Genomic DNA, 21,969 nt, shown 5'->3' with positions numbered 1-21,969 from the left:
CTGTGCACTGGGGGAACGGGGGCTCTGTGCACAGGGTGGGGGGAGAAGCGGGGGGCTCTGTGCACTGGGAAGGGACGGGGGGCTCTGCACAGGGTGGGGAGGAAAGTGGGGGGCTCTGTGCACAGGATGGGAGAAGCAGGGGGTCTCTGGGGGAGGCAGGGGTCTCTGTGCACAGGGGGAAGGGGTCGGGGGGCTCTGTGCACAGGGTAGGGGGAGAAGCAGGGAGGCTCTTCACTGGGGAAGGGGCGGGGGGCTCTGTGCACAGGGTGGGGGGAGAAGCAGGGGCTCTGTGCACTGGGGAAGGGGGGCTCTGTGCACAGGGTGAGGGGGAGAAGCAGGGGGGCTGTGTGCACTGAGGGTGGGGGCAGGGGGCTCTGTGCACAGGGTGGGGGGAGAAGCGGGGGGCTCTGTGCACTGGGGGAGCAGGCAGGGGCTCTGAGCACTGGGGGGGGGGAGTAGGGGGCTCTATGCACTGGGGGAGGGAAGAAGCGGGGGGGCTCTGTGCATGGGGGGGAGAAGAAGCAGGGGGGTCAGCGCACTGGGGAAGGGGCGGGGGGCTCCGTGCACAGGGGGGGGGAAGAAGTAGGGGGACTCTGTGCACGGGCCAGGGAGCAGCAGGAGAAGCCGCGAAGGGGGAGGCCGCGGCCCGGCAGCGAACAGGGAGGGGTGGCGGCGGGCGGCTCCGCACACTGTGGGCACCGGGCAGTGGGCGGCGGCAGCCCCAGACCAGCCTGCCCGGCCTGGCACAGGCGGGGAGGGGATGTGACGAGGCGCTCGCGGTGCATTGTGGGAATCCACCCGGCCGCGCTGGGGTTGACTTGTTCCAGTTCACACGGCGTCGGGCTGAGCCCAGCGAGCGGGGCGGACACACGGACCGGAGACATATCGCTGCGGCTGCGGCGGGGAGCTGCCCTGTAAGTGCCGGGCCGGGTCGCTGCCCGCGAGCGCGTTACCCGGGCGGGGGGCGGTTGCGCTGTAACGTTCCCGTCTTGCCCCGATTGCCGCCGCCGGACGGGCTCGCCCCGCACCTGGGCTGCGGGGATCTGCCCCGCGCTCTCGGGTTCCGCTCCTGGCGGCTCAGAGCGGGGGCGTCACTGAGCCCGTTGGCAGCTGGCGCTCAGGGGAAGAGCCAAGAGCCTCTTGGACCCCGTCCTGGGAGTCAGTGGAGGGGTTCCTGGCTACAGCCAACAGCCCCTTCTTCCTGGGCTGCCTTGCCTAAAACCAGGAAATCAACCCCGTGCTCCCCAGGGTGGTGGCAGTGGGATTGTATTTGTATTGGCTCCCAAGCAGGGGGATGGGATTCAGGTTGGAAGGAGTCCAGATCACACCCGGAATTATAGTATGTTGCACAGTGATTTCAATGCATGTGTAGATGTTGAAACAAGCTCTTCCCCCAATTTCCTCCTTCTCCTTCCCACCGGGTCATGGGACAGGAGAAGATTAATGTGTAGCGACTGCCAAAAAGAATGGCTGAAGAGCAGTGGGAAGACATTTTTGGTACATTTCACTTCAGCCCGAGGAGACAATGGCACAAAGTTGTTTATGATTGCAAAATGGGAAGGATGTAGCCTAAAAAGAACAAGCTGACATTTTAAAAACCTAGAGGAACCTCGAAGTGGAAGAAGTAAATATTGTACAAGGAATGGATACTGTACCCATTATTTTAGGACTGTCACTTCTTTTAAAGCCTGTGCAAATCTTTCCGGCAAACACCTCACGATCCATGCAGCACCTGGGTGTGGGTGTTTCTCACATGGGCTGCACCCTAACTGCATGTTCTGTATTGCATGCTGCAGGTGAATACAGGTTTCTCAGTCTTGGGAATAAGGCATAAGACAATGGACATGGATTTAACTGGAAAACTGAAGGGTATGCATGCATGTGAAGAAGAAAATAGGAGGAGCAAATGCACACAAATTCTGTGTATTTAATCTCACAGTTGTCTTTTTGTTTGCAATGCAGTCTTTAAAAGTAACTTTTAGAATGCCCCCATTTATAGTTGTAGCAGACATTTGGGGCCAGATTTCGTTCAGTTAAACTGGTGTAAATCTGAAGTGACTCCATTTATATTGGGGGTTTTTTTTGAGTTATGTTTGAATGGTAGCACCTTATGATTTCATATTTTGACCATTAGAATGAGTGCAGCAATTTTTCCTAAGATTATAGTATGGCTGTCATGTAGCAACAGGTGTGTAAGGAACTTTACAGCTGAGGCACCTCCCTCATTCCTAAAGGTTTGATAGAAATAAATGAGCCAAATAGCAAGTTAGTCGGTAATTAGAGAATCAACAACTGGGTTCTTATGCACAGAATGGAAATAAGAGATTTAGGCATAAACACAGCAATTACAATTTCTCTGACAAGCCCATTTATGTTATTTTAAATGCTTGATGGTTATTGGGAGAATTTATACTGAGTAGACATTAGACAGCATATGTAGTCAATTACAGAACAATTTCCCTAGACTGTTGGTGTTTTTATTTTGATTTTTTAAGCAGTTGAAGGAATTACCTTTAAATATTTTAGGGCCAAATTTTAATTCCAGGGGACTTTGTTGTTATGATATAACATGGCAAAAATGGTGTAAAAAAAGTGAAACCTTTTAGGCCATTTGAACTCCTAAGTGAAAACTTTATTTTAAATAAAATATGCTTTTGTCTGTTGAGTTGAATGCAAACTATACACACCAAACCAAATTCTGCTCCAGCTTTACAGTGGTGTAACAGAGGAGAATTTGACCAACTGACATTAACACTGGAAGGTACTTTCAGGTGTTCCTGATTTTAGCTTAGTGTTAGCAAAATTATAACTGCTACAAACATCAATGTTTAGAAATCAAACATTCAAACATTTATATAAAGTGAAAATAAAATTCTCTTGGTGCTGCAGGGCAAATTCCACTGAATAACAGGGAGCTCCTTAAAAAGACCCTTTCGCTGCTGGACAGTTGGAATATTAACACCCCAGAACAGTAATTTGGATCAAAATTTCCCTCTCACACAATAAGGAAAAGGTGATGTATAGTTCACCCTACCATTTAAAGGCCCCAGTCAGTCCCCCTGCTCTGGGAGGAAAGGAGAAGGCCTCAGAATTTTAAGAGCTCTGTTGAGAAGAGAGGCACTGGCCCAGTCAGAAATCTGGGCAGCATTATGCTTGAAAGCAGGCACAATGCCTTCCAGAGGTCTAAGCTGGGGAATGGGAGCATAGCTGTTACTCCTCTTTACCCGACCATCCCTACTGGATGTTGCTGGGGTAGAATAGGAGGGAGGGATGGTACATGGTTCCATCTCCTTCTCCCTTCCCAGCCCACACTGGAGAGACTAATGCCAGCATTTGCCTTATATAGGTAGTTCTTAACAGTCAAAGGAGTTAAGAGTGAGGATCACATTGTGCCTGGCATCTACTCAGAGGCAGGTCCTTGTACCCTCTCCTCCATTTGTGCACAGGGCCAGGCAGTATTCGTGTCTATTTTTAAAACTTATTCTACCTCAGGATTTTGGCTGAGACACATCCACATCAACTGTTTATTGCATTTTTGCCTGCTTCCAACACAGTGGTTGCGGTGAAGGAGTTTCTGAAACATTCTTTACCTGAAACACATTGTCTTTCTGGACATATATCCCCAGTTCTTAAATGGTTCAATGATTTAAAGTCCTCTCTGTCTTAATTTTATGCCTGCTCATGTACATACAGCATTTCTCTTCCAAGAGGCTTCTTTTTTCCCCGGTGTCAGCACTTCCAAGAGTGGTCAACAGAGACAACAGTATATTTACATTAGTCTAATTATTTGCAGCAAGAAATGCCCAGCTAGGAATCATAGCACGCTGTTAATACCATTCACACAGCCTTATTTATTTATTAAAAAGGGAGCAGTTGCCTAAATATCTTGCAGCTTTGTAAAAAGCCCTTTTGTCAATATGCTAAAATTGTGTAACTATTTTTATTCTTGCACACAAACTTAGTGGAAATAAAATGACCATTAGCGTAAAAAAAAAAAAAAGGTAAGTTACCTTTGTTAGAAATACTTAGACACTTTCATTTGTTATGGAACCTCAATAAAATGGACAGCCATGGAGCACTGTAGTTGAGGAGAATTTGTCTTGATAGAGTTCTTCTATAGATCAATCAATTTTTAACTGTATATTTTGGTGTAATGTTTTTAGATTAGAAATTAATGTAGTAGTAGTAGTAGTAGTAGTGTATGGGGTTTATGCCCATTCTTATAACTGGATTCTTCCATACTGATTGCTGCCTCTTCATAGGCCAAAAATAAAAAAGTTACTGCCTCACTAGAGCACTTAGTTTCATGTGAAATCACATTGTTATATCAAACCATTGCTTGCTTACTTGCTGATATAACCCTATTTATTATTTGTATTACTGTAGCTCCTAGAAGTCTTAGTTAGGGACCAAGAATCCTATTGTACTAGGCTCACATATTAGAGACCATTTTATTCATGCTTCTAGACACTGTGTTTTATAAAGTATTCCTAACTAGCTTCTGATTAGCTGAAGCACAGAGCAAATCTGCTGTCAAAGATTCAGAATGCAGCTTTTCAAGGGTAGTACAGTGAGCAGTATATGGTACATCAGATGGAATGACAGCATTTACATTTTGTTACTCATTTGGGATGATGGAAAGAAAATGAATAGTATTGCAACAGAATTAATCTCTGCTGGAGCAAAAAACAAACATCTCTCTTTTGCCTTGCTGGTGAGAGAAGGAAGGTGGGAAAGGCAAATGCCCTGCTTCATCTTGATATGTATCCAGTTGCAGGAGAACATTATCCTGTGACAACATTCCCCTTGATATGCTTATATAAGAGCTAATGAAATCTGTCATCTTTGTTTGGTGAATGCAATTAACATGTGGATGTAAGCATCTAATCATACTAGTTACTGTCTCTGACCTGATTAGTATGAATGCTACTTGCTCGACTAAAATAGCCACTTAAGAGTCAGCACTTGGTGACTATCAGGACTGGCCTTATCATGAGGCGAACTGAGGCGGCTGCCTCGGGTGCCAGACTGTGGAGGGAGAAGGGGGTGCCACTAGGACCCAGAGTGTAGAAAATTGTGTCTGCTGCTGGTGCATATGTATTCTCTCTGCTCTAGATGCACAGAGATGGTGGAGTGCTGTGCTGGAGGAAGGAGGGCACAAGAGACATAACAGGCAGGCAGGAGAAAAGGTGAGGATGTGAGTGGTGAGGAAATGCCTGATCTTCCAGTTAGTCAGAGTGAAGGTGACCTGGCAGCTACTGCAGCATCCATATCTCCATCTCAAATGGAAGTAACCATGCACATTCCTGAAGAAAGGTGTAGATCAGAGAAGAGTGTGGTGGAGGCGCAAGAAACAACTGCTGCTGAGTTTAGTTCCTTAAGTCTAGATGATCCAGAACTGTGGACCCACTTGAGCAGTAGCCTGAGGGACTTCCTTGTACTGCATGGACCACAGCAAGTGAAAAACTTCTATTTTCATTGTCTTTGGGGAACATGAAGTTTCCATCCAACACATTACTGGCGTGAAATCCCCAATGGTGACAAAGTGGAGAGGCCATGGCTTATGTACTCAAAAATCCAGAATGCTGCATACTGTTTTTGTTTCAAACTCTTCCAGTCTAATGTTCCAGCCACATTAGGTTCTACAGGAACAAACGACTGGAAAAATCTGGCTAGAAATCTGGCATGCCATGAGAAGGCAGCAAATCACCAGAGAGCATTCCATAGATGACACTAAGGTTAAAGGCCACCATAGGTTGAGATGAGACTAAAGTTAAAGGCCACCATAGATGATCAGCATCAAGATAAGATTGCATCACAGTCTCTTTACTGGCAAAATGTTCTGAAAAGGCTAATTGCCATGGTGAGAATGCTTGCTACCCAAAACCTAGCACTGCGTGGCACTTCAGATCAGCTGCATGTGCCAAACCATGGAAACGTCCTTAAAATTGTGGAGCTGATGGCTGAGTTTGATGCTATACTCCAGGAGCATCTAAGAAGAGTCACCATCCAAGAAATGTACACACACCACTATCTTGGAAAAACAATTCAAAATGAGCTCATACAGTTACTGGCAAAAAAAAGTCAAACAGAAGATTGTGGCAGATCTGAAGTCAGCAAGATATTACTCTGTTATTTTGGACTGCACACCTGACATCAGCCAGACGGAACAAATTACTCTAATGGTGCGTTTTGTAACAACAACAGAACCTAGTGAAAATGTCCCTGCAATGGTGACTGTCGGAGAGCATTTTCTAGAATTTATTGACATTGATGATACTACAGGAGCTGGTATGACAAATGTGATTCTTAAAAACCTGGAAGATACAGGAATTGTGATAGCCCTGGCCTCTCATGTCAGCTACGATAATGGTGCCAACATCAGAGGAAAGAACAGAGGAGTGCAGACACGGATCTGAGAGTTAAACCCTCGAGCCTTTTTTGCCCCATGCAGTTCTCATTCATTTAACTTGGTGGTCAGTGATGCAGCATCAGCTTCTAGTGATGCTGCTGAATTTTTTAATGTAATTCAAAGCATCTATGTATTTTTCTCTGCATCAACTCATCGATGGCAAATTTTGAAGCAACATCTGGGACTATCCTCTCTGACACTGAGTGCCACACAATGGGAAAGTTGAGTGGAGGCGATAAAGCCTATCAAACACCAAATTGGGAAGATAGATGATGCCATAGTTGCCATTATGGAGGATAATGCTATGACAGGAACTGTTTATGGGAGAACAGTGGCAGAGGGAAATGGAATCACCAGAAACATACATAACTTCAAATTTTTGTGTGGCTTAGTGTTGTCTCATGACACATTGTTTGTTTGACAGAAATGTTGTAAGCAAGAGACTTCAAGGTGTTGACCTTGATATATCTGGAGCAGTGGAACAACTGGACAAAGCAAAGTCATACCTGCAGTCTTACCAGTCAGATGAGGGATTTCATAACGTTCTGAAGAGTGCACAGAAGTTGGCAGAGGAACTTCACACTGCCACCCATTCAAGAATACAAGAGTCACTGAAGAAGAAGACATTTTGATTAGGAGGCATGGAGAAATCCCACAAGAGACCCCAAACAACAATTCAAAGTTGAATTCTTTAACCAGGTGCTAGATTGTGCAATACAGTCAGCTCAAGAACATTTCATGCAGCTCAAGGAACACAGCAGTATATTTAGGATGTTGTATGATATTCCAAAACTCCTCACTATCCCTGAAGAAGACCTACACCAGAAATGCAGAGCACTAGAGACAGTTGACACATGATAACATGCACGATATTGATGCGACTGATTTAGGTAATGAACGGAAATCCCTTTCAAGATACATTTCAGCAGGATCAACTCCAAAGGCTGTTCTGGAATATATGTGCACAAATAAGTTGACCACCCTCTTTCTAAATGCTTTTGTTGCTCTGTGCATACTTCTAACACTTCCTGTAACAGTTGTCAGTGGAGAACGTAGCTTCTCTAAGCTGAAATTAATAAAAACACATCTGTGTTCCACAATGACACAGGAGAGGCTGGTCGGCCTTGGAACCATCTCAATAGAGCATGAGCTGGCCCAGACTGTGGACCTTCATCAGGAAGCAGTTCAAATCTTTGCAACCAAGAAGACATGGAAAGCACCACTTTGATTATTCAAACAGATAAAAATGCCAGTGTTTACTATGCAGACAAGAAAAGTTACATTTGCTGTTCAAGTGTTTGAAAGTTAAGTATTACTTAAAATTTTTGAACAAGACATTTTAAGTTGTTAGTTCTCCTTTATTGGGGTAGGTAGCAGAGCAGTGCCATGAGAGGAGTAGAACAGGAAGAAGGCAGAATTGAGACCTTTCAAAGTTTTGGATCAAGCGAAGGGGCATGCGGGCGTCATTTGAGCTCCCCGCCTCAGGTGCCAAAATGTTGTGTGCCGGCCCTGATGACTATTAATAGCAAGTTATCAGCTTGACCCTCTTACCAGACATTAAGTTAGTATTGGCTAAACTAATGTCAAATGCAGGGTATGACAGCCACCTGTTATTATGTACCGTTTTACCAAGATGTGCAATGTATAATATGATTTGTATGAAGCTTAGGCTTTCAAACCAGGAAGACATCAGTGTGCATCTGGAGTGTGTATTAAAAGTGTGCCTTTGACTGCAATGTATACATTCTTCACAGGCAGTGTTGAATTCAACCAAGAATATCCTAGACAGTTTCAAGCAGAAATTAAAGAAGTAGAGCTGAATTCTCCTGACTTGCATAGGTACAACTGAGCATTGAGCCTATTGACCTCAGTGAACTTAAAGCTGATTCACACTGGTGTAGGTCAGAGAAGAGTAAAGGCCATGGCTTGTGTTGTTCTTTTCTTTCTTATTAGTTATCTTGATGGGGTGATGGAATCCTCCTTTAAGAGCTTGATCCACTGAAGTCAATGGGAGTCTCACTATTGCCTTTGATAGTTATTGGTGTAAACATTAAGCTTAAAGAAAATTCATGGCTGAACCACTGTCTGGTACGTTATTAGGGATCTAACTCATCTAGTCTGTCTTTATCCTTGATCCAGAAGTATCTGTAATGTAAATCTCATACTTTTGCTCTATGTCAGTGTGTCACAGTCAGAATAGAGAGTTGTATTCCCCACACATTTGGGGAAGTTTGCCAAATATTGCAATAGAAAGGCAGTGGAGAAAGAAGAGGAATGGGCCTAATACATGTATTCTCTGAATTGTTTTTCAAATCTTGTAACAACTGTTGAGTGCACTGTGAAGTTCCTTTTGGTTAGCTTTACCTTGTGTGACCACTGACTAGCAGTGACTCAGCAAACTGCTGTAGGTTTCATGAAAGTTGGCAGCATTTCAGAGTTTGTAGTTTTACAGTCAAACTGTTTGTGAGCACCATGTAAAGTAAAATAGAATTTTCTTCAGCATCAGACCTATAGTCATTCTCTTAAACATTCTTATTGAAAATACAGATGTAATTTTGGCCATTGCAAGTTAAATCCGTCCTCTGTCCCCTGCCCTCCAGTCTCTTCCAATCATGTACAAGTTATACAACCTGATTAGCACAAATCCATAGTTAGAATGGAAGGGATCTTTTAAAACCTGCTTATTTTTATTCCTTTTATGTTAAGCAGATGCCAGAATAAAGGAGGGTATTAGAGCTTTAACTAGGAATTCCTTAAAACTTTTTTGCATTTACAAATTGAGTCATTCCATGTATACATAGAACAAATAAACTCTTCTTCTCTGGCTTGCACTATATTTTTCTGATTAGGTAATCTGTGGTTGTCTGATCACCTCACTGTACGCTTATTTTTTGATTCTCAGTGTAGGTCCATGGTTACCATTAATGGTAGCAGGAGCTACTTGTGGTCATGCAGAAAGTAGTGTTAAAGCTAGCGTAACATGGTACTACCCATTGTATATATATCACTAGTAGCTAAGATCCCATGCTGTCACATGGATGTGGCAGTTAGGTCAAGTAATCCACCATCTGTGCATTCTCCCTCATACAGCCAATGAAACTGTTGCATGCAGACTAGCTGTAGAGTAATGGTGGTGGTTGGTTGAGTTATCTCTGATATCACAATGGTCTAACACTCTTGGCATGGCTCAGATACTCGTCTTGCACAGGTTTACATCAAAGTTAAAATGGATCACATCTCCATCTCTCATGAGTTGAGTCATTTTCTTGGTGGTAGAAATAAAAGTGAAATGCCATGTGGTCCCATTGTACTGTACATTGCGGCACTCTACCACGACAGTCCGTGTAGGTCTTCAGTTTGTATTTTTAAAAATCAGATACGCTGTATGTAACGCCAATTCAGTCAAAATGTCAGAAAAATTCTGTTTTGCTACACACTTTACTCTTATGAATTGGGCTCCAAGTGTTAGCCACTCAGGGCTAGATCAACCCCCATTGCCCCACTCCCAGTAAAATCCACAGGGGCACTAAAGGAAGGAAAATTGAGACTCTTTCAGATTCCCCTCCAACCATTCCGAAGGAGAGACTGCCCCATGGAGTAAGTTGCCAGATTGCATAAATCCGGAGATCGGAGCCACCTGCAGAGAGGCTTTCTGGGAACTCTGGCATCTATTTCAGTGAAGCCACATTGCCAGAGAATGGGAGCCAAGCTACCAGGGTTTCCATGGGCACAACTGTCCCAACATCTCCTACATGGGGGAGTTTCTCAGCTCAGACAGGACACAAAATATAGCCTGAAGTGGTGTTGGGTTTTCCTAAGAAACTCCAGGGGGCTGCTGGGAAGATGTGCTCCCCTGTCCAATACCTCATTGCTACTCACTGACCTATCCTGTTCCATGTGGTAGGGGTGAGACATGCACAGAAGTCCTACCCAAATTCTTCTGCCCATTCTCTGGGTGTCAGAGCTATAGGAACAAATATACAGACACAACCATTTGGATTGTATATTTTTCAAAAGTTTCTAGAGATCAGAAAATAGTGTTTGAAATTAACTGTTTGGCCAAGTATAAAAATCTCCCATATACCAGCCTTTAAAGAGGTATAGCATACTTCAAACCATAAGTAGTGCCACTCTAAATTTCACTAATGACTAAAAGGTCCATTGCGGGTTGGAGTTTTTCAAATTGATGAACAGGAGGGAAACCTTAACCTGCTAAGCCAGACTGGGCACTAAAGAGATAAATCCCTTGGAGCTGCTCCTCGTAAACTGCTATGGAGTAGATTGGCAGAATAAACCTCAGCCCAATGGGTGAAGTAGACTCCATGGAACATTCATATACCCCTGCCAATTGGAGGGTGAGTGGAAAGGAGAATTTATTCAGCCCCAGCATTTTTACAGAACTGGGAAGTTCTGCTTCACAGGGGTCCTCTATATAGTTGTGGAGGAGCCTAGATTTGCCTCTAAATAATCACCATTTAGAAGCAAGGATAAGGCATCACAAGATGCATTTTTTCACTTATCATGACATGTAATGTTCAGTTTTCATTTATGACCATGCTTCATTATTAAATGTTATGTTCTGTTGTAGAGTTGGAAAAATGAAGTCCTGGTAGTATGACACCTCACTACAGCCTCAGCTAAGAAATCCTTGCTGAGAGACTGTCAGATGTTTGCATATTTTAAATTGTGTGAATCAGCAACTTTTACCTGTATTTATAAAATAGCTGGTATTTTGTTTTCCACCAATAGCTTTGTTTGAAAACTATTTACTGAAGATTCCAGCATAGAATAGCACATGCATAAATGTTGCTTTAATTGAATTAGAAGTACTTCAGAACATGCCATATACTTCTGGGATTTCTTATTCATAGAATCATAGGACTGGAAAGGACCTTGAGAGGTCATCTAGTCCAGTCCCCTGCACTCATGGCAGGACTAAGTATTATCTAGACCATCCCTGACAAGTGTTCGTCTAACCTGCTCTTAAAAATCTCCAATGATGGAGATTCCACCACCTCCCTAGGCAATTTATTCCAGTGCTTAACCACTCTGACAGTTAGGAAGTTTTTGCTAATGTCCAGCCTAAACCTCCCTTGCTCCAATTTAAGCCCATTGCTTCTTGTCCTATCCTCAGAGGTTAAGAAGAACAATTTTTCTCCCTCTTCCTTGTAACAACCTTTTACATACTTGAAAACTGTTATGTCCCCTCTGTCTTCTCTTTTCCGGACTAAACAAACCCAATTTTTTCACTCTTCCCTCATAGGTCATGTTTTCTAGACTTTTAATAATTTTTGTTGCTCTTCTCTGGACTTTCTCCAATTTGTCCACATCCTTCCTGAAATGTGGCACCCAGAACTGGACACAATACTCCAGTTAAGGCCTAATCAGCGTGGCGTAGAGAGGAAGAACTACTTCTTGTGTCTTGCTTACAACACTCCTGCTAATACATCCCAGAATGATGTTCGCTTTTTTGCAACAGCATTACACTGTTGACTCATATTTAGCTTGTGGTCCACTATGATCCCCAGATCCCTTTCCGCAGTACTCCTTCCTAGGCAGTCATTTCCCATTTTGTATGTGTGCAACTGATTGTTCCTTCCTAAGTGGAGTACTTTGCATTTGTCCTTATTGAATTTCATCCTATTTACTCCAGACCATTTCTCCAGTTTGTCCAGATCATTTTGAATTATAATCCTGTCCTTCAAAGCACTTGCAACCCCTCCCAGCTTGGTATTATCCGCAGACTTTATAAGTGTACTCTGTTTTCCATTATCCAAATCATTGATGAAGATACTGAACAGAACTGGACCCAGAACTGATCCCCGTGGGACCCCACTCATTATACCCTTCCAGCATGATTGTGAACCACTGATAACTACTCTCTGGGAATGGTTTTCCAACCAGTTATGCACCTACCTTATAGTAGCTCCATCTAGGTTGCATTTCCCTAGTTTGTTTATGAGTATGTCTGTTATGTTTATTCCTTGCTTTCAATAAAGGCCATCTTTTTTACACACCATAATTAGCCAGCTGGCAATGGAGACCACCTACTTCCACACACAAAAGGGCCCCTGTGGGGAAGAAAAATTATATTTCTCTACTTCTGCTTTTCAATTAGAAAATGAGAGAAACCAAAACCCACACAGCTTTTTTTTCAACTTCCTCCCCTGCGTTTCCAGTGCTTTGGTTTAGTAAAAACATGGATAATATTTTGTTAAAAGTTTGATGGAGTTAGCATCTGTAGAATTGATGGAAACCCAAATTGAGACTATTGACTGTAAAAAATATTTGCTAATAGGGCTATAGTAGGTAGAAAAATGTTTTTACAATTCCAAGTTGGAGCCGACAAAGAAACCACACCATTTTGCTAAGCGCATGCAACGAGACAGCACTTAGTAGATGGTACTGTTTTAAATCCGATTTTGAAGTTGATGTTTTAAAAGGGGATATAAACTAATTTGGGCAGTTTCCCCAAAGCAACAAGGCCAGCTTTTGCTGTCATATTCACTGAGGAGCTGTTATGGCAACTGGCTCCATTAGGTGGGAGCTAGCAGAAGTGGTTTGATATTTTTTCCCCTTCAAGGTTGTGTGACTTTGTTTTTGAACAGTCAGTTTCATAACGCTAATATAACCTGTGTCCAACTGAATAGTCTAGAGCTAGATTCTGTTTGCCTTCAGCAAGCAATAAAACACTCATTGATTTCACACAGTCTTTCATGCAGGTATTGAATTGTTGAGTAATAGAGCCCTCTGTGAAAGGGGGAGGGAAAGGGAATGCCCATTAGGTGTTTAAAATAAGGTCTTAGTCATAAGAAGTAATCCTGATTTGAGACTGATGCAATCTGGAGCTCAGTGACTAGTTGAGATGTGAAAGTCTGCAAGGTATGTCAGCACACATCAGAAGTCATATAGCCAAAGTTGCAGAATTTAAAAATATGGTTGGGTGAACCTATTTTGCCTAATTTTGAACTCAGTCATTGTGTGTTCACAAGTTTGACACACACGTTGTTAGGTTTGTGTTCCACTGTAAAGAGATTGCACAGAAATAAATAATCCAGTAGATGAACAGAATGAAAAATGGAGCAGAGAATTGGCAGAGTGAAAAATAAACTCAAACTGTGAAAAAAGGAGAGAAAAAAATTGCACTGAAAAACCTGTCTAAAGGGTGATCATTTGTGCCAGACTGGATTTGGGGCAGCAGATGGAAGGACTAGGGGCTCTATTGCTAATACACCATTGGTTTCCTTCTGTCTAATAAAATATTTTTTTAAAACTGAATCTCCTTTCTGAGAAAAAAAAATCTCATTACTATATGTATATAGTATATAGCGGGGGGGCGGGGGGGAAGAAGAGAATCATGAACCGGTTTTACAAACCACTAGTCCAACCCCCAAAAAATAGTTTGGGAACCTGGGAGCTCTCAGGCTCTATGAGGCTTTGCCTGTTTCTGTTTAAAAGTTATACTCTGGTAAATATCAAAAGGTAAAAAGGAATTTGGCAGAAGTATCAGCAGCAGGTTTCTGTACCGCAGTAAGCTAAAATACAGTTATCCGACATCTGTCATGTGTGTATAGACTAGTCATATGAGGGGAAGAAAGTAATCAGATTGAAGTTCATCAAATTCCTGGAGTCGATGTCTTAATGGTCTGAGCATCAGTTTGGAGATAGCTAGATTCCTAGGAGTTCATGTCATCCGTCTGTCCTTCCAAAACAGCTAAGCTACAGGCGTTATGGTTCACTATGCATGGGTCTTCTGGGGAACTTAAAACTGAGTGCTGCTCTTCTGCAGGGACATAGAATCAGACAAGTGAAGGGCTGGAAGGGACTTTGAGATTATCTAGTCCAAGGTTTCTCAAATATCATTGCACTGCGATCCCCTTCTGACAACAAAAATTACAACGTGACCCCGGGAAGAGGGACTGACGCCTGAGCCTCACCGCCCAGTATGGTGGGGTCAAAGGCCAAGCCCTGCCGTCCTGGGGAGGGGCCAAGCTTGAGGGTTTCAGCCCTGGGCTGGGGAGTTGTAACCCGAGCCCTGCCGCCCAGGGCTGAAGCCGAAGCCTGACTCCTGCCACCCAAGGATGAAGCCCTTTGGGTGGTGAGGCTTGGACTTTGGCTTCAGACCCGGGCCCCAGCAAGTCTAACGCCAGCCCTGGCGACCCCATTAAAACGGGGTCGTGACCCACAGTTTGAGAACTGCTGATCTGTGCTGAGGTAGGACCCTTTATACCTAGACATCTGTTGCTTGTATATCTGGCCTTTACAATAATTTAATCTGGATAGGCATTAGTGCAGGCAGTTACCCAGTTTTGTACACACACAATCATGGTAATTGCACCTGCACATTAGCAGCACAATTCTATACTGTAGTTTGAAAATCTAGCCGATGGCTTTTTCCATCAGAGTAGAGGTTTGCTCAGTGTCTTTGATCAAAATTTTCCCTCCCTTCACTCTCAAGCCCTGTTTTACTATGACTGCCATGATCCACCTCAGAGATGGCAGCATTCAGTGATATTTATCTATGGTAAAATCCTTTAGGATCTTCAAGGATGAGAGGACGCTCTAGATGAATGTAAATATTGATAGGTCTGATTTCTCACCAGCCAATCTCTGGATCACACATTTTGTATTATAAACAAAGTTATGGCAAGTAAACGTCACCATTTTTAAGGAGTATCCACTACAGAACAACTTGTAAAACTTTATGTGGATATGTTGTAGGCACTTTTGATACAACTTTCAAATGCCAACTTCAAAGTAACAGTTCAGCATATGACATTTTAGCAGTCAAAAAATCTGTTGATTTTGTCACTGATGGAAAAAATGAGTTATTCTGGCATCCATGGAAAGAGTACAATAGTTATCTGAAAGCATTAAGTGTTGTATTCCTTACTGGTAACCTTATCTTTTCCTTTGTTTACAGTGTACTGTTCTAGACCCAATATAGACAAAATGTCCAGCAGGGGTGGAAAGAAGAAGTCAACCAAGACTTCCCGCTCAGCGAAGGCTGGAGTCATATTCCCTGTAGGAAGAATGCTACGTTACATTAAGAAAGGTCACCCGAAGTACAGAATTGGTGTTGGTGCCCCTGTGTACATGGCTGCTGTACTCGAATACCTTACTGGTAAGTTTAATAGAACAATTCAAAATAGCAGCGTTGAGAATGAATAATGCATAAATAGAATTCCTACAATATACAAGCAATCAGAAAAAAATGGCTTTCCTGATTTATGAATGGCTAAAATAAGATCTAGTTTGGTAGTACCTATTGGCCCAAGCTACCAGGTCCAGACCTAGATCAAAGTTTCCTTATTTTGATGACATTCCAATCCAGCGTTTTGGTTTAGTCTGTTATAAAATCCTCATCTTGTGTATAGCCTTTCTAAGGGATTCTCATGGACCTCAGTGAGTGTTAATTGAACCCTCAATGCTGTACTCCTGTTTGCTCCCACTCTTGCACCTAATCTTTTTGTTCATGTTGTATTTGTCTGTTAGAATGTAAGCTCTTTTGGGCAGAGAACTTGTCTTCTTCCATGTTTATCATAGAATATCAGGGTTGGAAGGACCTCAGGAGGTCATCCAGTCCAACCCCCTGCTCAAAGCAGGACCAATCTCCAGACAGATTTTTACCCCAGTTCCCTAAATGGCCCCCTCAAGGAGTGAACTCACAATCCTGGGTTTAGCAGGCCAGTGCTCAAACCACTGAGCTATCCCTCCCCCCGCATTGTACAAACATGAGATGTATCTTAACTTCCAAATTCAATCCTTTTTGGAGGTGAACTGCTCATTTTTGCTGATTATGAAGTTGAGACGTGCTTTACTGTTAGACTTCATCAGCAAACTTGTGCTTGTGCACTCTGTCCAGCTGCACCAAATCAGCACAGCTTATTTTCATTTATAGTCTTTCTATTGCTCCCATCATTGGAGTACACAAGGACCTTAGAAGCAATTAAATTATCCTCACAATGCCTTGGTGGGGTAGGGAAGTGTTATTTTCCCCATTTTACAGATTAGGACTTTGAGTTGCACAGAGATTACATAACTTTTCTATGGTTTCATAGGATGAGGCAGAACTGGAAATAGACTCTGGATCTCCTAAATCCAAGTGCAGTTCCTTACCTACAAGACAATCCTCCCTGTCCTACAAGTCTTAGAAGTTTCACATTTGCTTCTAAAATCATTCTCCCTCTGGCATTAACTTGAAATGAATCTTAAATGTAATGGTTTCAGGTTTTTAGGGCTAATAAATTTGATGTTGTACACTGAATTTAAATAATCAGGAATAAACCACGTGCTCAGATTGGTTTCTGGATCCTGTGCATATGGGTTAGAAGCTTCAACGAGAATCAAGATTCAGCAGAGCCAAATTGGTGCAAGAGCTCTGAATTACTAGCAGTAAGGGCAAATGAAAATCCTGCTTTGAGTCTCATCTCTCTCTGTCAACACTTCCACATAGTAATTGCTTTATTTGGTCCTCTGCAAGTGGTCAACAGCTGATGCTTTAGAGGAAGGTATGCCATCTCTATAATTCACTTGATCAATTGGGCAAGAGTCGGAGGAATTAGTTTAACTGCCTTTTCATGAACCTTGCAGCATGCAGTAAAGCATGTGACTTAAGTCTGGTTTTTGTTGTTTTTTTTTTGTTTTTTGTTTTTTAAGTTAAATTGATGTCGCTCTCACCAGCAAGACTATTCCTGCTTGTGGTGATCTCAGAGCAGCTACAGACACTGCCACAGCAGATGCTGGAGGTAGGAGACAGTGAGTGAAGTCTAAAAGCATTCTACTTCAGTGTGGTTTTTCTTTTTTAACCTCAAAAGGAACTTACAACACATCAAATTAAAAACGTTCACTCTACACTGTTCCTCCTTTAGTAGCAGACAACCGTTCTGAGGCATGTCTGTTGACCAAAATATCAATGGTAGACCTGACTTTTAGGCCTGCCTCTTGGAGAATTCAGTCTCTCTTTAGAACATAATTTTCAAAAAAGACGCTTAGCAGATTGATGGGTGATTTTGTCAGCCAGTGGTTCATTTCATTAAATAGCTAATAGTACAGGTTTGTTAGAGTTGTAATTGTTGCTGCACTTTTAAGGATAAATTTAATGTATATTTAAAAAACTGAATAGATACCACATGGGCAATGTAAGTGTGTTAATTCATATTCAAAAGACAACATATGCTGCCAGAATCCTTCAGTTACCTCCCATTGAATGTGTGTTTATAGAATAGTTTTATAGCATTTTTTTTTCTTAATTTGCCACACTTGACGCAAACTTTGCTACTGGTTACATTCCGTTTGGAACAACAGGGCTATCAGGTGTCAAAACTAAATGGGTGTGTAACACTGTATGTAAAGTGTTCATACTATCAGCTTGCTTTTATATGCTAAAAATAAACCCACTAAAATGTTATCTGGGTTTATATTTTAAGCTTTTTATAATATTTTGGACTACCTTAAGTAGTTCTGTCAATTTTCTTTTCATTCCTACCAGAATTTTATCTCTCTTATTGGAATCCTCCTTCAGAGAGTATAGATGTAATTGTACTAGCCAGCTGTAAGCTCCTGACTCCTGTGAGCATTCTGGGTACTTTTTGCATCTCAGTCATTTCTTTGCAAGAATGGAGCATGATAGTACTAATGTGTCTTCTTTCTACCAGCCTTTTACGTGGTATTAGAACAATTTTCTGTGGCTTCTGTTTATTAGTACTTCCGTTTGCACAGCCCATAGTTGTTTGCCTGTTTTTTTACTGGTGAGTCATTTGGCATATTGCCTGCTAACCTCTGAGAATTGAAGACATATAAGAACTAGTAATTTAAGGAGTTATTGGTAGTCAGCCTGATTCACGTGCATAGAAACTATTTCAATTACCTTGTTTTTCTGCCAGCCACCAAACCTTCCCTGCCTTTCTATATTTTCTTGCAGATTGATTGTCTTCTTTTTTTGCTGGATTTCTTCTTTAAAAGAGCTCTTAAACTCTGTGGATTCCCTTTGAAATGAAATCCCCCCACTCCCCCCCATTGAGGCTTCACCTGAGCACCCCCAGCTGAAATGTCCCTTAAGAAGAAAGTGCTTTGAATGTTGTCCTTTTAAGCAGAGCAATACAGGTGTGCTTGAGGTAGTGCTAATGAGCGGCACATGTTACCATTTAAATGCTTGACTTAAAGGCTTTCCAGGGCAGGGATAGCTTAGGAAATGGAGAAGAGAGTGGGAAAGGAAGAATGTTTCTTTAACATCTGTGCATTCTGGGAAACCTGATTGCAGGGGATAAAAGCCCAGCTCCCAAAGAGGTGATCCTAGAAGGAGGGGGGAGAGGGAAATTGAAGTATGTTGAATTTAGGGTTTTCTTGTATGCTCATGTAAATTACCTTTACATTTAAAAAAACATATAAACATATAGGAGATAGACCAGTTTATTCCAAAGCAACTATATTCTCTACACTAAGGATTGTGCAGGGAGTGTTAGAATTCTTTTGCTGTAGTTTTGTATCTCTTCTTGCTCCATGAGGTAGTTTTTGTTACCTAATCGCTAACATTTCTTCTCCCCTTTGAATTGTAATAGTCCTGTTTCTGCCATTTCTATTTGTATCAGATATGGCTGTTCTTGTACTCTGTTGGATGTTCTGTGAACTTTACAAACTTTATGATTGGTATACCCCTTCTAGGTTAAAGGTAGTTAGTGTTGTCTGCTGAAAAGTAGAAGAGAAATATAAAACAAAAAAGTTCATTGCCACTGAAGAGCTTTTCAGTTAAATGGAATGTCTAGAAACTTTTCGGTATGCCCCATTAGCTTTCAGCCAGTGGTATTGTATAAAGAGGACACGGCGACAGTCAAGAGAAAAGGCTAATGGAATTTTGAGATTAGGTTTTGTACATACAGATTATGGCTCTTATTTCAATCCTTTAGCACTCAGACTGGTTAAGAGCACAGTAGACATGGGCCCAAGCTGTGAAGTCTAATTTTGGAGTTAGATCTGAACTTGCCCAAAATTTGGATGCTCAGATCTGAGGTTTTGGTTTGGCCTACTGCAGAGAGGAGGCCTCAGCTACAAGGTTCAGTCTGTGCTTTGAATTTCCTAAAGTTCACAGCTATTTAGGTTTAGGGTTCTGATTCAGGTCCAACTCTAGTTAAGAGTTATTCTTTATCCCCTTGGCACCTTGAAGGATTTAGTTTTACCATGTTTGTATTAGCACTTCACCCCCAGACATACTGTACTGACACACTGTATTTGCATCCTTTTTTTTCTGTCCCTTATCTTGATGCTTCCCAACCTATATTTCGTTTTCTGCCTTTCATTACTTACACACACAAACTTTCTGAGCATTACCACACTGCCACTAACAAGAAAGAATATGGCCCCTGCTTTGAGCTGAAAAACATGTAATTTTGATATGCCATTTTTCAACTTGAGGGATAGAAAATGTACCATGAGTGTTCTAGCAGCTCCTTTGCAAAGGCTATCCGGTACATCTTCCATGCAGCCTTTATTTTTCTGCAGTAAAAAAGACAGGAAAAAGGAATGATCCCTTCACTACTCTAAAAGTTGATTCACAAAATACTTGTGCTTGTCAGCACATCCAACCTACATAGGTTTCTATGAACATCCTTAATGCACATCTTTATTGTGCATTTCTTTCAAGGAAATAATGCATAACATCTACAATGCACCAGAAGCTAAAGCATGAGTGGGAGAAGGAGGAGGTGCAGGCATATATTTATTTTGCCAAAGGTTCTGAGGCACATGGCTGTGAACACACCAGCCACACACTAAAGCTACGATATGAAATGAGTACATCAGTTCTACATGGATACTTCAGCATCTCACATCATCATTTTGTAATTCATGTTTGTGACATCCCCTCCTGCGATCCAGGCTAGTTCACACAGTGCTGCCAAATATGCCGGGGAGCTAGGTCAGGACATCCAAAATGCTTGTTCATGCTCCAGAGCCAGTTATGTGGATTACAGACTGGTTCATGTGATGGTAATAATCTTAAAATCCTTGAGGAGTCTCCTCACCTTATCGTGGCACTGGGGGTGGCATGTTGCTGGCTTCTCTCCCTTATCCTCTTTAGCAGGAAACTACAATCCACCATGCCCCCAATTTCCTCTGTAAACTAGCACACTAGCTCTGGAATACCCATGCCTCCAGTTGTCTTGGCATAAGAGATTATGGTAGTCCAAGAAGTCACATATTGAATCTTGGGTCTCTCAGGCAGGAGCCCCATTGAAATGATGTTGTTCTTGAACTGGCCTAGCCTACACCCAACCACGTATTTTTCCTTCGGGCCCATAATTTGCAGGAGTTGTTACGTCTGTATATTATGAGTATTTTGACAGAAACAGAAAGACACTCCTTGACCCTCAAAAAGGAAAACAGAAATCTCTTTAAAGGCAGCAAGAAACAGTCCTAGGTGATTTTTTTTGTTAACTGGCTCCTCTACACAGAAAACAAATTTCAGTTGCCAAAATGTCACACCATATGAAGAGAGGGAGAAGTGTATAAAACAGCAGGAGAACAAGAATACAGAAAAAAAATCAGACCTTTTGATTTATGTTTGTTCTGCACTTACCGAAGTCAGGTAGGAGAGAACTTGAAATGTCTGTTTTTTCCATTATTTTTTTTTCTTGACTGGATTTTATTATCTGTCCATGTATTTTGTTAAAATATAAAACAAGTGCCTTCTGAATTCCAGAGCTAAAATTCCATCTCTGGGGTTCTGGTGACTTGAGCTTTGTTCTCATGGTTATGACATCAGTAGAATTTCTCAGTGGAGTTTCAGGTACTCCAAGTCAGTTGCCTGCTGTGTCTTCTTGATTCATTTTAGATTATTGGTTATTGTTAATTGTAGCACCTGAGGGGTAAAATTATCCATTGACTGTTCTTTTGAAACAGTTAAAACATTTTCATCTCTAGCATGATACATTTTCTTTCATTCAAACAGGCAACTTTTAAGAAATGATCCCATTTTTGGCTCTGCTGTGATCTGATTGATTCTGGCATAAGCCATGCACGCCAAGGCTAGACTTAAGCATGATCAACTTAAGAGACTTCTAGGGTCCGCGTGCTTCCTTCAGAATGGGAAAAACTGAGAATTCAGGGGAAACAGTGTCGCTAATCATACACAAAGTGCTGTCTAATGCACAGTGCGAACAAACTGAAAAAGAAAAATGCGTTCCTCTAGCTTCTTTGAGTTCTTTTTTGTATTGCAACTAGAAAAGCACCATTAAAGGTTGATGTCCTTTTTTGATGTTTGCCCTAAAAAGGGCCATTTTGTTTGAGATGGTTGCTTTTTAGGCCACGAGGCCACTGATCGGCATTCAGACACCACGTTGGTGACATTGGTCATGCTGAAGCACTTAACAGAGGAGTGGATGAAGGTTGCTATCTTCCTCCCTTAAGCTCTAGTAACCTTAGCTGTCCTTTGTAAACATTCACAGACAGATGTGTTTTTTTTAAGTTGATGGTGTCTCTCTTACACGGAGTTGTACCAGTGCCAGCCATGGGCTCACAAAGCTTCTTTGTAACATTCCACTTTCTGTGTTGGTTCTGTGCCA

General features: G+C 42.1%; 1 protein-coding gene across 6 annotated transcripts in view; it reads left to right on the top strand.

Moving 5' to 3' along the window:
* Window positions 1-21,969, top strand: part of LOC101931070 (core histone macro-H2A.1) — a 72,048-nt gene that overhangs the window by 1,718 nt on the left and 48,361 nt on the right. For 3 of the 6 annotated variants that reach the window (XM_005309438.5, XM_005309436.5, XM_005309437.5), the window contains exons 1-2: window positions 771-914; window positions 15,336-15,536. In XM_005309438.5, the coding sequence (XP_005309495.1) occupies window positions 15,365-15,536 (172 nt within the window). In that variant the 5' untranslated portion in view covers window positions 771-914; window positions 15,336-15,364. Of the gene's footprint in view, window positions 1-751; window positions 915-15,335; window positions 15,537-21,969 lie in introns of those variants that run through there. The other 3 variants (XM_065555034.1, XM_065555033.1, XM_005309435.5) reach the window with 2 other exon arrangements.

This window comes from Chrysemys picta, chromosome 8 (genome assembly GCF_011386835.1).
Source record: "Chrysemys picta bellii isolate R12L10 chromosome 8, ASM1138683v2, whole genome shotgun sequence".
Lineage (NCBI taxonomy): Eukaryota > Metazoa > Chordata > Testudines > Emydidae > Chrysemys > Chrysemys picta.
Note: the sequence above shows the minus strand (reverse complement) of the source record. Positions and strands in the feature narration are given on the sequence as shown.